The following is a 13,964-nucleotide window of genomic DNA, read 5'->3' as shown; positions in this document are numbered from 1 at the left end:
GGTTTTGACACAGCTGCCTTGCAATTAGGTTTATCATTGCTGCAAGAACAGAAAAGCTGCCCATTTTGTCTCATCGTTTCTTTCTACTGCCTTTTTTTTTTTCCTTATTCCATGGTAAACCAAGTTTCCAGAAATAAACTTTTCCTTTGCCCTACCAGGGATGAGTGACCAGCCCATGAAACCTCTGGCTTGTTACTATGACTCCTGCTCAATTCTGGATCCTAGCTCCACCTCATGCCCTACATCTACCTGCCTTTGATAATTTTATCTGGATTTACTGCAAGTTTCTGCTCTGAAAGAGTAGGTTCAGGCAAACTTCAATAACCTGCACTGAAACTGTCAGTGCTACATTACAGGAAAGCAGAAACTCCCCTTTGGTACTACTTTAGTGGGTACTCATATGAATAATTGTCTTCCTCCAAGCTATGTAACACCTCAGGGTGAGGAAAAGCATTTACACGGTGTGCCAGGTGCTACTCAGCCAAAGTGGTTTGGCTTGTGACTACAGCTGAACTTCTAGGTGCAACCTTGACACAAATAATAATTAAAAGACCTCAAGCAAAACTGGTCACAAGTGAAGTCCCCAGGGTAAGTCAGTCAGCAAAATGGAAATGCAGTGCTCATCACACAGCCAGGACTTCGGTGGTGTTACACTAATGCCATTTTGTATGGCTTACTGGTAAATGAAAACAGCATAGAGACCACAGGCTTTTACTTTCAATGACAACTGTTAACCTGAATAGCAACAGTTTTCTTAGTCATACTATTTTCATTTTCAGTACTGCAGCTGCTCTAGTGGAATTACAGAAATGCTCAGCTCAGCCAGCAGAGCTCAAGTTTGGGGTTTTAAACTTGCTGACATTTTTTAAGGGCAGAGAAATGAAGATCTCTGAAAACGCTCTTTAGCGATCCAAGTCCCCCACTTTATGTCACAGCACAGCAGCAACCTGCTTTGGAAAAAAAAAAAAAAGGGCGGGGGAGGGAAGGAGAAAAAAGTCAAAGCACTTAAACAATGCATGTATTTGCATGAGGTTGTTTTTCCTTGTTAGCGCTTGAGGCATGGGTGTAAGGAGTGTTGCCATAAAGTTCCTTCCTGCACGTGGAAAAGGAAGCATCTTCCAAATCTTCACCAAAGATGACACTCTTCTTTGGGTGCCTAACACTCTTTGAGAGCAACCATCTATGCCACAAAGGATGTCTACTGAGCAATTTTTCCCTCAATCTCATGATTTTCACAAAAGTGTACTCCCATTTTATTACAAAATTAGCCACTAAAAACAAGCCACCACCACCAAAAAACTAAAAAACCCATACATAGGCATGCCAAGAAAAATAGACTAGACATACAAAGTACAGTGTGTCTAGAGACAAGACACAAGGCTCTTTCTAGATTCACATGCTATCTTTGAAGACAAAAGTGTACAGCCACCTCTGGCTACGTTAAAAAATTGTTTTTTCTAGCTTTACTTCAATAGAAAGTACATATATAAAGAAAAAAATCTATATTCACGTCATGGTTTAAGCCCAGCTGGCAACTCAGAACCACACAGCTGGTACTGAACCAGCTGAACCCAGGACAATTCATACAGTAGATTAAGATGACTCTGTGTTACTGAAGCTGACAGAGATAATAAGTAAACCAGTGTTTACTATTTGCCTTCATTTTTTCAAATATAAACATTGATTTGAAACTTCAAGAAAGGCAGAAGTTCAGTAGAATTCCAGAGTACTCCAGAGAACAAATAATCTTTCCAGACACTACAAAAAGATAAAAGGCCACAGCAAAATGAAATGCATATGCATTGCAGCCTTCCACTCATAATGATATTCTTACACTCATCAGCTCTCCTGCTCCACAAAGTCCTCTCCCAGCCTCCCAGACAACTGGTTTGTTTTTAAGGATTAGCCAGAACTGATTTTTTCCCCTTGAAGTCTCTTATTTCACTGTTGTTAGAAGGACAAGGGTAGGTGACTGACATTCAAGTAAGTTGAGATGTGACCTGCAAGTCTTCACATTACTTAGTAATAACATTGATAGCCAAGTCTTTTTCTGAAAGGTAACTTTAAATTCTGTTGGCCAAAAACATCCTAAAACAAGAGGAATCTCTTTGAAATCTTAGTCAACCACCGGTTTAAGTATCTCACCAAGACCTGGCTCCCAAAACTCAGGATTTCAACTCAATACAGTCTCTTCTATTTCAGTCTACTAGAATTACTGAGTCAAAACCTTGTTATTGGTAGTCCAAGGGTAAGAGTGGGAGCCCTTGCCCTGCCCCCTGAAAATCTGTCACTAGCGATGTTGAGGAGCTGCATCACAAAGATGCTTTCTCCAAACCCCCTTTTGGCCTTCCCATTTAATCTTCAGGAGAACTTCCCCATGTGCTGTCACATCTCCCAACCCTGAAGTATTTCTAGGAACCAAAACATGAAAACTTAGAGAGGCCTAAGATATCCCCTTGGAATTTAATGAGCTATGCCTACACAGTTCCCTTTGGCCCCTTTAGAAAAAATTCAACACAGTAGAACACACTCAGGTACTTCTGGCCCACTTTCCTGCATTCCTTTAAATACCTCGTTAACAATAACTGCTAGTGCAGCTCTGTAAAACCAAAGTCAGTATGAGCTCAAAAATAGTTCTCACTTCCATTTATTTCAAGAGTACAACTGTGTTTTCTGCAAAGCTCATATTCAACAAAATACTCTGTAGGCATCTATTTGTAAAGAAAATATTTTATTACATTATGGGAAAAAAAGCATAATCATCCAAAGTTCATATTGTTAAAAAAATTGAAAATTTATTTTAAACAGCATGTCGGTATATTCTGTTCCACATGGGAATGATAAGAAGACTCTATATCATTACTAGATATTGCACAGTCTGAAAGAAAAAAAAACAAATCACATGATCTTGGGAACTATCTCACATTATGAAAAACCTATGAAGAAAACATTAAAAACAAAACAAAAAAAAAAAACAAAACCAACACACAGTCCTTTCTTTCTACAGTAGCTTTAAGTTTATAATTCTTGGAATGACCATATTCCACTGAAAACCAACTCAGTGACAGGAAGCTTCATTTCAGCAATCCCTTGTGCAAATAAGATTAATAAAAAAAATAATAATAATGCTGTGAAGTCTTTTGATATCATGTGGGTGGCAATAACCACACAGCTGTTAGATCCCTGCCTGGAAAAACAAAATGGGAAGGAGAACAGAGGGAATTTAAGCCATAAGTTTTGCCTGCAACTCCATCTCTGCCGCCCTTTTGAGTGCAACATCCACCAGTAGCTGAAATCCGCTAAAATCCTGGTTAAGGTCTGGTGGGGTTGGAGGAGGAGTGTTAAAGAGCCCACTTTGTGCATTAGCACCAGGTCCCAGTTTAGATGCGTCCTCAGGGTAGGAGAGAGAGTTGTCTGTGAAGCCGTTGGTGGGGGGCTGCTGCAGGTCCGTGGTCTGGCCTACATCAGCTGGCTGGCAAAAGTGGAAAGGGGCATCTTTCAATGCAGTCACAGTCGTGTGGCAAATCACCGATGGCCGAGCCAGGACTGATCCTGGGGAAGCTGGCTTGGAAGAGGACATAGTCTTGCCAAGCGGTGCTGCAGAGGGAAGGAAGGCAGTCTCCTCCAGCAGGGGAATGTAGTTCTTTGTGCTGATGGAAGACTCTACCAGGCCACCCTCAGGGAGCTTGGTCCCTCGTCGTGAGATAGTGAACTGATTTGGGTCTTTGCCATCCTTCCTCAGCATGTCAGGTAAAAGCCTGCGGCGTGCATTGATAAACCAGTTGCAGACCTAGGAATATAATGACATCTTAATTTCTATCTTCATTCATTTCCAACTATGTGCCATTTGAATAGTTGGATTACATTAATGAATCCCTCCAAGCAGTTTCCTTAACTGCAGAACAAAAGAGAGGCCTACTGACAAGTTCTGACACGCCTGGCAAAAGCCCTTCCCTTGTCCCGGCTCTACCGTCAGCTCCCCACTCCTGTTACAGAAAGCCTGTGGACATCTGGAGACTTCTAACCTGAACTAAAGGGTTTAGCTTTTAACTCTGTGCATACACATTAACCTATTGGCTATTGTTCCCTATGCTTAGGTTAATTAACAACAGGAAAACATTTTCTCTCTGAAGAGAGTCACTCCTCCCACAAACAGTTACTGATTTTCCTTGTTCAACTGACTGTGTCGACAGACATAACATGAATTACCTCATTTAAGTTTGTCCTCGTTTAAATATCAAACCAGTTTCCTGGGCGATACAGGATAGTTTATAGTTTAACGTCTTTTTTTCTGTTTACTACATAAAGGAAGTTTTATGATGTTACACTAAGAAAATCTTACTTTATTGCCAATTACAAAATTTGTACTAAAGAATTCATCTGGAAAAATAAAGTCCAGAACTCAGCAGGAGCATATCTGTATTTAGCACCTTGCAAAACCAAACCAGGGTCAACCCACATTTTCATGCAGCCACCTTCTCAAGAGGTGGGAAGCAGCAGCTGTCAACAGCTATTACACCAAAGATGATCACAGAAGGCAAGAATGATGCATCCAAGGGACCCTGCAGCTGTTAGTGGTATCCCAGGATGAGAATCCAAACTAACCACACAAAAGTCTCATCATACCTATACTAACACGCTTGAGTAGCTCTATTCCATACAGATTGCTTCACTAACGTTAATGGAAGCCATCAGCCATGTAATAATGTATGTACATGTTCTGCAGAAACAAGCCTCAAGTTGCAGTTTTAGTAGTGAGGAGTTCTAGGTTAAGCGGTGAATCTATCACCATAAAACCTCTGTTGACAAGTAAATACCTACCACTTTCTCACAACAATTTCCTTTATACAGACACTTTGTGTCTTTTGGGGCCCAATTCTAAACAAGTTAGCATGCATGCTCAAATTCATGACTCTCTGTTCTCCCAGAGAAGTAATTTTATCCCCAGTAAACAAAAGATCATCATAACACACAACTGACTTGTGTTTCTCCTTAGAATTGCCATCAGAATGAGAGTGAGTAACAGTAAGAAAGAAAATCTCACATGCAGTGTAAACATTTGCAATAGTGTCTAGACCACAGGTAAATTAAGAAGAAAACAATTCCTTTTGAAGCCAGTACTACTGTTTTTAATACCTGTAGTGTGGAAAGGTGTGTTTGTCGGGACAACAGGGCTTTTTCTTGCTCTGAAGGATAAGCATTGTATCGGTGCTCATACAGCCAGTCCCGAAGAATCTGCACAGATTCCTTGGGCAGGTTGCCACGTCTTCTCCGTTTGCCTGAGCCAGCAGATGAGGAAAGATCCAATGGGACATCCATAGTGTCATCATCCTCCGTTTCACTGCCCGATATTGCAACTACACCTAGAATTACAAGACAAGAACAATCAGCCATCTAAATCTGTAAACTACTCAGCTCCAGCATTCTGTGGTTCACACATTTTTATTACATTAACTGTCTTTACTATGAATCATGGTACGTATAGCCTCCTATATAAGATTTGTCCTGTAGTGTTAACTTGACAAGCTGTAGCTTTTCTGTCAGTTGAACAAAAAGTAGCACCAATGCTCTGTTCCTAAAGGAATTCTCTTCAAACCCTCATTTTCTTGCTCCTCTAGCAACCTTTTATCTGCTGCACGTTACTAGATAGCTTCTATATAATACCAACATTGTCCAAATTTGCTTGCTATGGTATGCATCCAACACTTTTCTTAAGGGATAACTATCCAGCTGCTGGGCAAAAGGTCAATAAGCAAGAACTTAAAACACCCAACTCAAGCAATGGGTTATTTAATTTCTTCTTAACAGGCTCCTGGGAGAGACAGCTTGAAGATTTTGTATATTTATAGCTCATTCAAAATACACTAATAAAAACTAATAGCACAAGAAAATAAAGGGGGAAATTGTGCCTGCCCCTACCAGAGTGGATTTTCACTTAGGAAGGAAACAAAAAGTGTAGGCAAAGAAAAGAATCACTTGCTTAAGAGTCCATCAGTTTACTGGGAGATTAACTTAATTAATGTTTGGGTGGGTTCGTTTGTTTCTTTAAGTACCATTTTGCATCCTGATTATTTTTTCAACTTCATGGTTTTCATCTGGTATTTTAATCTGTGGAAATGTGTGTTCTGTGCTACACTTACTACAAAGGCTCCAGATTTACAAGTTAACTACATACCTTTTTCCTTCAACACAAAGCAAAGCACAGATTTCAGAATTTGATTATCCCTTTATATATACACCACACAACTAGTAACATGAAGCTATGGTATGTAAATAAAATTAGGACAAACAAAAGTACAGTTAGGAAGACTACAATTCTACTTCTTTGGTAGGATATACAAGTAGTACTGCACAATACAAAGAAAACCATACTTTAAATACTCACCAGGTTAAGCTTATCAGAAATGTTAGTAATCTGACAAACTGTATGTCAACCCAAGTAAGATATCACCCATTTTCAAACAGCAGAATACTAATTTCAATTGAAATTATACTGGTTTTCAGAAGCCCTTTCTAGAAACTATGTAAGGAAAGCAAGCCCTTAATCTGTGTTTTGAACTTAGATTGGAAGTGGGGGTGGAGGAAACCTGCTCATTCATAACATCAAAACTAAATACCTTAACAGTAAAAGCAAGTTAAATGTCAAAAGTAATTGTTTTATGTAGGCAACCCACCCATAATTCAAGAATTCTGTTTAAGGAAACAAAGTCAGCTCTGAAATAAAAGAAACATGTCTGTGAAAATATGAAACTATATAAAGCTATAATTATAAGCATAAGCAAAGAAACAGAAGGAATTAATGTCATTTAAGAAAAAAAAACAAAACCAAACCAACCAAACAAAAAAAAAAACAAACCCCACAACCAAACAACCCCCATAAAAGAAACCCCGAACTCAAAAAAACAAACCAAAACACAAATGTGTGAGTGTGCAAGCTTTACTTAATACTTGGGGGACGGGGAGTGGAGCAGAGGAGGACCTTTCCCCACACATCTAAACTTTAGCCAAAGCTGACATGGTGAATTATTCTCTCCTTCCCCTATTTATGCATAGTGCCAACATCCTTAAATGAAGCTTAAGTTGTCTGAATTTCAATGCACATTTTTGATAGGCAAGCATTCCCAGCAGGATCATCAATCTGCAATTTGTCTGGCATAGTTACTTCAGTAACTTACTTAGTATTGTTTTCATTCTCCCAACTGCTGATTTATGTAACCGACAAACACCAAACTGACATACCAAATTTTTCCAGTGATGATTAGCTACAGAAATTATCCAGTCACAGAACAGGAACAATAGGACAATATTTAAGTAGCCAACACAAGATAAACTCTGAATTATGTAAACAGGTTTTTAACTCATGTAGAAACTATGTCGAGTTTACTTTAAAATGATTCTGAGCAAACCACTTTGTATTTGTCATAGCTTCACAGAAAGTGTTGCCATGCCTGCAACCTAACCTGAGAACATGCCATGCACAATGGGCTCCTGGAGCCATGCAGAGCACTTCTTGGAACAAAGATCCTGCACAGACAACATGATGGCTCCGCAAAGGAGCTCATCCCTTTTAAATTGAACTTTAAAACTAGCTAAAACTAGCCTACACTGTTCAGACAATGTTTTCAAGTGCAGTGTTCTTTTCTTGCTCGTCAGAAACCGTATGCGTTGCAGCACTTCAGTGGGTCGGGTTTTTTGTTTGTTTTCAAGTGTAATAGGCAGCAAGTCAGGACTTTGTAAAACAGGGAGAGGCCAACAGCAAGGGCTAGAAATAAGAGAGAAGCCAAAGAAGCTTCTCCTATGAGAAAGTTAGGTGTCTAATGCTTTGAGAGCCATGTTTAAGCAGCATAACAAAAAAAAAACCTCCAGGCACACACCACCCTGTCTGGAGTAACCTCTCCAAGATCTAACCCACAGCTAAAAGACTCCACAGACATCTCTCTGAATTTGAGAAAATTGACTTGACAGGCACAACTTCTAGAAGTGTTGCTCTTTTTCACTCAGAAGTGGCAAAATACTGTGCGAATGCCAGCAGCACAAAAATATTTTTTTTCTATTTTGCAAACAAGATCTTTTGCTAAAGTAAAAATTGCCGTCTAACTGTAACTTACCTAGCAAGAAATGAGTCAACAGCAGAGCCTGCCCTTTGACCTGCTCGCTTAGTGTGATATTAATTGACACAGTAAGTTAGTGACACAAAGCAGGTTTTGGCTAAGGAGGAAACTCAGTGTAGTACAACTTCTCATTTAAATGAGCTCATTTAAATAGATCATCAGCCCTCTGAACTTGCGGGAGATCTCTCTGGCACGGTACAGAATGAGCAGCAACAGGAAGTCGTGACTAGAAATCTCACACTACCTCAGCTGATATATTTTTTTTTACTGGAGCAGGAGCCACGTTGTTGCTGTCAAGGCTCTGTTTTCATTAAAGCATTTCTGCTGATCACAACCCAGCTTTGTTTTTCTGTCTTGTTAGTAATCAGGCTATTTGCTGCTGGTTTCCTGTTTTAACAGGGCCCAACTGAAAAGGCTTCTGGCCAGGCTCCACAACTGGACCATCGGCTTACTGTTATTTACACCCAGAATAAAGGCTTGTGGACACAACGTGTAGCCCCAGCTGACCTACTAATTTATTTTGTCTTAATAGCAGGCTAGCACCAGCTTATTTTTGATTAAATGTATTCTGGGGGAAACAAACAGAAAAATTGCTTTTACAGGACTAAAGCACCACAAGTTAAATTTGCAGAGGTCTGGGAAACAATACAAAATCCCAGTTCTCCATTCCTGCTCACTCAGATGAGCAGTCCATGCTGTTAATGACCCAAGAACTACATGATCAGCATTCCTTCTTTATAAATTACTTTATCCTCCTGGCTTCCCAGCTGAAGTCATATACATGATTGAATGTGTTGTTGCACTGTATCACAGCCCAAAGACTTTACAGGTCCTCCTGTAATCAGCTCAGGGAAGATTACACCTAGGATCTCGAGTCTAGGCTCAACACTCAACCGTTAACAACTTGAAACAACTCGAGTAGAAGTAGTAGGCAGTGATGACTAAAGCTGATTTCAAAATAATCTACTGCTGCTTAAAATGACATGCTGAAATACTCTGAGGAGGAGGACAAAATATTTGGAGAGGCTGAGACAAATGAAACAGAAGTTAAGCAAATGAAAAAAAATTTAGGCAGAGTATCAGGAAAAAAAAAAACCAACAACTGTCCCATTGTGTCGAGGAAGAGCTTCACGGAGGAAGTGGCAGAATCCAATTGTTATTCAAAATAGGACAAAGTATACCACAAGGAACAATCTCTGCCCTCGTTAAGACTGGATGGACAAAAACCACCTATGGAAAATCTCCCGCCCCCTTAGGGTTCTCTGAATTTCTTAAGCACAGATAAACAAAACCAGTTCCCATCTAAGGCCCCAATCCTGTTGTAACCAAGTTCAGTAGGATTCCTCACATGTAGAAACTTGAGCACATGCCTGTGTCTTTGCGAGACTGTATTCTAGATCAGCTAATTAACAAGTATGATTGCTATCACGCTATTATTTGTAAATGAAACTATCCACAAGAGTCCTGAGGGTTTTCATACACAGCCTGTTAGCAAAAAAAAAAAAAAAAGAAGCCCCACAACAAAAACACCCCCCAAACAATAACAAAATCCAACACACAAAAAAAACCCTAAAATTTAATGCGAGTTTAAAATCCAACAAAAATAAATTAGCTTAGAATTACTCATAAGTAACCAAGACCTACAAAGCTACAAGGATGCAAAAGGGAATTTCCACAATATTAAAAAAAAAAAAAAAAGCCAAGCAACTTTTTCCTCTAAAGTTTCAGAATTGAGGAACCAGTTTATTTGTTTTCCTCTGCATTTCACAGCTTATGCTCTATCACTTCTAAAGCGGCCAGATTTGGCTGTGCAATACTTTTTTCGTACACTCCCCCCCCCCCCCCTTGAAACGAGACTTTTATAGGAGTGTAACCAAGAAAGCTCTAACAAAGTCACTCTTTGAAACTTCCTGAATGTGCCTCAAATGCCAGGAGGTCACAAATAACTACAAGCCCAACCTTTAGTAAAACAAAGGCACCCTAGCCGTCACATCTTTTTTTAAAAGTTTTGGTCTTTGTCTCCTCACCTTTTAATTTCTGCCACGCAAACCCCAGGCCCATGGCCCCTCTCAAAAGTTCTCCCTCCTGCCTGTCACCTTTCATTGTTTCTATTGTTTCAGCCCAGGACTTGCAATCCTCAAAGCAGATCTCTCCCCCTCTCACACACAGATACACACACAAAGCCCTCCACATGCATACCTAGAAACTACGTCAGCGTTTTTCGCACGCATTTATTTCGGCGGGGGGAGGGGGGCTGGTAAGAACAACAGTTGAAAGTGCGGAGAGTTTGGTATTTTACCAACCAGCAGCTGCCCTCGGGGACAGAAGTCTGAACAATGGAAGCAACAGCAGACAGGAAACCAGCTCACCACTGCTGTGCAAATAGGGAGCATAGGAATGTCCTAAAAATAACTGGGCTAAATTAATTCAGTGAAACCAAGAAAAAAAAAAAAAACAACCAACAGTAAAATCCCAACCAAACCCCCCTGCTAGCAATAGGGTTAACAATCTCAGCCTGCCTCGGGCGAGCGGAGGGCTCCGGAGCTCCTGCGGTTAGTGTCTCCAAGCACAGCAGCCCCACGCTACAATCCCGGACAGGCGCCCGGCTCCTGTCCTGCGGGAGCTCCGCTCGCGCCAGTACCACCCGCTCCTTAAACTTCGTCTTTGTGGCTTAATTCCCTTTGTGTGCTTGCCTCTCAGCTGAATGGCGCTTCCAAAACTTCTTAAAAGGGTCTACGAACCATACTAGTACACCGTGTTTCCAAAAGCCCTATGATTTCACGAACTGTATATGCATTAATTGCTCTAAGGATACTAACAATGAGAGAGGCTGCTCTACTACCGAGCCGCAGGAATGCGTAGTAGGGGAAAAACAGAACAACTCTGGAGTACTGAACATGCGCACTGCTGCCCTCTAACCCTGCACTTCGGGTAATTTAATGGTCTTCGAATACAAAACACCCTTCGTCCCACACTACCGACTGGCAAATCGCAACTGAAGGGACACTGCGTTGCTATAAACTTCTTTCCACCCAGCGCAGATGTGCTAAACCTGAAAGCACGTTCCGCGCCTTTGTGGCCAAACTCTCATTTAAAGACACCTATAGCACCACAAGCGTAATGAGCAACAATCCTCTAACTGTAAAGTTTGTCTGATTGAAAATTAACACAAAGAAAACTTAAAAAGCCTTGGCTTTATGAGGAAAAAACAAGTCTTTCTCCTTTTAACCCTACCTGTACCGAAACTTTTGTACTTTTTTCTTTCTCTTTTACCCATTTAAAGGAATGAAAAAGCAGTAACTTCCAGCAAAACACCGCAACCGAGGGTGCGGATGGGGTCTGGTACCCTCAGGCCGACCCCCCCCCCCCCCGCCAGCCCCCAGACCCACGCTGCCAAGAACAAAGAGCTGGCGGGCACCGACAGGTCCCGGTGCTAGGAGTTGCGGACGGCACCGCTTCCCTCACACCAAGTTGGGAAAAACGACCCGCACCTTCGTTCCCCCCTTGCCGGACGGCTGGCTCGGAGCAGAAAATCGACAGAAAACGTTTCATGGAAAGAAGGGGATCGGCGAAGGGAGCGAAAACAAAACTTCGCGGAGGCAAAAGGCGGGCGGCTGAACATGTTTCTGACAGGGAGCCAGCGGAGCGGAGAGGCGGCCGCCTCCAAACAGCCGCCCTGCATGTTTTGTCTGGGAGCGAAGCATCCACTGCCATCTTCCACAGGAGCTCGGCCAGGGGTAGGGGGTGCCACTGGGGTGAAAACGGCCGAGAGGAAAAACAGACTCCGTCTAGCTTGGCAACAGCCCCCCCCCCCCCCCTTCACCTCCATTCCCCGAACCCCGTCCCCGCAAGACGGCTGCCTAGCACGTCGCACCACCGCTACCTTTTTTACTTTTCATCTTGATCACGAGGACCACCGGACACTCCGCACACCAACCCAAGTTTCTCTCCCTTTGCCGGACGCCGCTCCCCTTTTAAACTCGGCACGGAGGAGGAGAAAGACGACGACGAAGAAAGAAGAAACACCGCAGCGTAGCCAGGCGCCCAGTCCGGGGCCGCGCTGCTGTCACCAGGAGCCTCAGGGCTCTGCCTCCCCGGGGGTTTTCTGGTGCGGCCGCTGGCGGGGTGGGCTTTCCTTCCCCCGTCCCTTTGTTCCCTTCTGCTGGCTATTGGCCCCGGCTTGTTAAAGTGAGGAAAGGCACGGGAGGAAAAGGTACACAGCGCCCGCCCTCCCCCTCCTCCCCGCAGCGAGTACGGGAGAGTAACCGAGCGCTGCACTGGCACTCGCGGCTGCCTCCTCCTCCTTTCTCCTCCCCTCCCGGGCTGCTGTGGCTCTGTCAGACGGCAGGGGAGGGACGGGCCGGGGGGGGGGGGGGGGGGGACAGACACGTACCCGCTTGCTCATGCACACACAAGAGCACTCCGTGCCTCCTGCTCCCTCGCCTTTCTTCCAGGCAGACGTTTGATCATTAAACTGGAAGGAGATAGGGGGCGGGGGAGGGAGATTTTGACAGCTGCCCTTGACTAGCTTCCTCCTGTTGCTGCCGGACGAACCACCCACTCCTTCGCCTGAATAGAGAGAAGAAAAAGAGGACGGTACCGCAGGAGAAGGAGCCTTCCAAAGACCAACGGGCCCCGCCGACTCCCCTACCCGGTGTCCCCTGAAGGGCCTGGCGGCGGGTGCTTCGCACCCCAACCGCAATCCCCCGATGGCACCGAACGAGCCCCGTCCTTCTGGCGGTCCCTTGCCTCTCCCGTGGGGAAGGCGAGCCCCGTTTCTGGGGTTATTTATACAGCAGCTCGTAAAGCTTGTTTTTCTTTCCCTCAAGCTCCCAACCCGGTGGATGTTGCTGTGACACACGCTCATAGCTGTGAAAGCGCACAGCCTCCCATCCTGACTCGTCCCTGAGAGGCGAGCACGCGTTGCAGCAACAGTTTATTTTCCTCCGGGATGGGAAACGCGGGGCCGGCGAGTCGATCCCCGCCGCCCCCCGCCCCAGCGATATGACGGGGAACCCTTCGGCGCCGGGCTCAGACTTCAAAGTGCTGAGCTCTGGGCTGACGGGCGACACGGGAAGGTTTCGGCATGGAAAACAAAACAAACTGCCGTGCCCCACAAACGCGTTTGTATCGGTCCCACACCGCCACGTGCTGGGCCGTTGGCGGGCGAGGAGGAGCTCGGGGTGGGGGGAAAGCAAGCAAACGCTTTAAACGGCTGATGAAATAATGAATCCCTACAGCAGCGCAGAGCTCCCTCCCTCCTTCCTTCCCCCGCTCTCCCGCCCTGGTGGCGCGGGCATCCACACAAACACGCATTCACAGCCGAAGGGGAAGCAACAGCATCTTAACAGCCCCCTCCCCCCCGGTACCTTGTAACTATTTTTATGTGCCGCAATTACCGCGACCTTGCTGGAGATAAAACAGCTGTTACATCCTGAACGGGGAACGTGGTAGGGGGAGCGGCTGGCGCGTCACGGCAGTTGACAAGGCCCCGGTGTGGGGCCGCTGGCTACGTTGTGTTAGGGCTGCCAGTTGCCGTGCTGGGCACACTGACTCACGGCGCCGCGGGCCCGCGCTGAGCTGAGCTGAGGTGACGCGAGGTGTTGTTCCGCCCGGCGCTGAACTGAGCGCCCCGGCGGTCAGCGCGAGCCGGGCCGTTACCGGCCGCCCAAGCGCCTTCCGCGGGGATGAGGTAGGGGCGCGCACTCGCCCTCCCTCAGGGTTCACCTTCCCGCCGCGTTGCCGGCATCGGCCCTTCGGTTGTGTGCGGTGCGGTTCGGTTCGCGCCCGTGCCGCTGTGAGGGACAGGCTGGTGAAGGGCGGGTGTTTTTAACGTGACAAGAAGCGAGCCGG

The 13,964-nt window shown here is 44.7% G+C and overlaps 1 protein-coding gene across 5 annotated transcripts; it reads right to left on the bottom strand.

Annotated features, from left to right (window-relative positions):
* Positions 1 to 2,714: 2,714 nt before the first annotated feature.
* Positions 2,715 to 13,599, bottom strand: TGIF1 (TGFB induced factor homeobox 1). Of its 5 annotated transcripts, none has more exons than XM_062632907.1 (3): positions 13,517 to 13,599; positions 5,137 to 5,363; positions 2,715 to 3,790 (listed from the first exon to the last, which is right to left on the bottom strand). In XM_062632907.1, the coding sequence occupies exons 2-3, from the start codon at positions 5,317 to 5,319 to the stop codon at positions 3,224 to 3,226; spliced, it is 750 nt and encodes a 249-aa protein (XP_062488891.1). In that variant the 5' UTR covers positions 5,320 to 5,363; positions 13,517 to 13,599; the 3' UTR covers positions 2,715 to 3,223. The 5 variants fall into 5 exon arrangements, with proteins under 5 accessions (XP_062488891.1, XP_062488890.1, XP_062488889.1 ...); XM_062632906.1 differs by lacking the exon at positions 13,517 to 13,599 and adding an exon at positions 13,481 to 13,503; XM_062632905.1 differs by lacking the exon at positions 13,517 to 13,599 and adding an exon at positions 12,505 to 12,692.
* Positions 13,600 to 13,964: the final 365 nt, after the last annotated feature.

The sequence above is a fragment of the Pezoporus occidentalis genome, unplaced genomic scaffold (genome assembly GCF_034315485.1).
Source record: "Pezoporus occidentalis ecotype Australia unplaced genomic scaffold, CSIRO_AGI_Poc_V1 ctg4, whole genome shotgun sequence".
NCBI lineage: Eukaryota > Metazoa > Chordata > Aves > Psittaciformes > Psittacidae > Pezoporus > Pezoporus occidentalis.
This window is presented reverse-complemented; position numbering and strand designations above follow the sequence as displayed.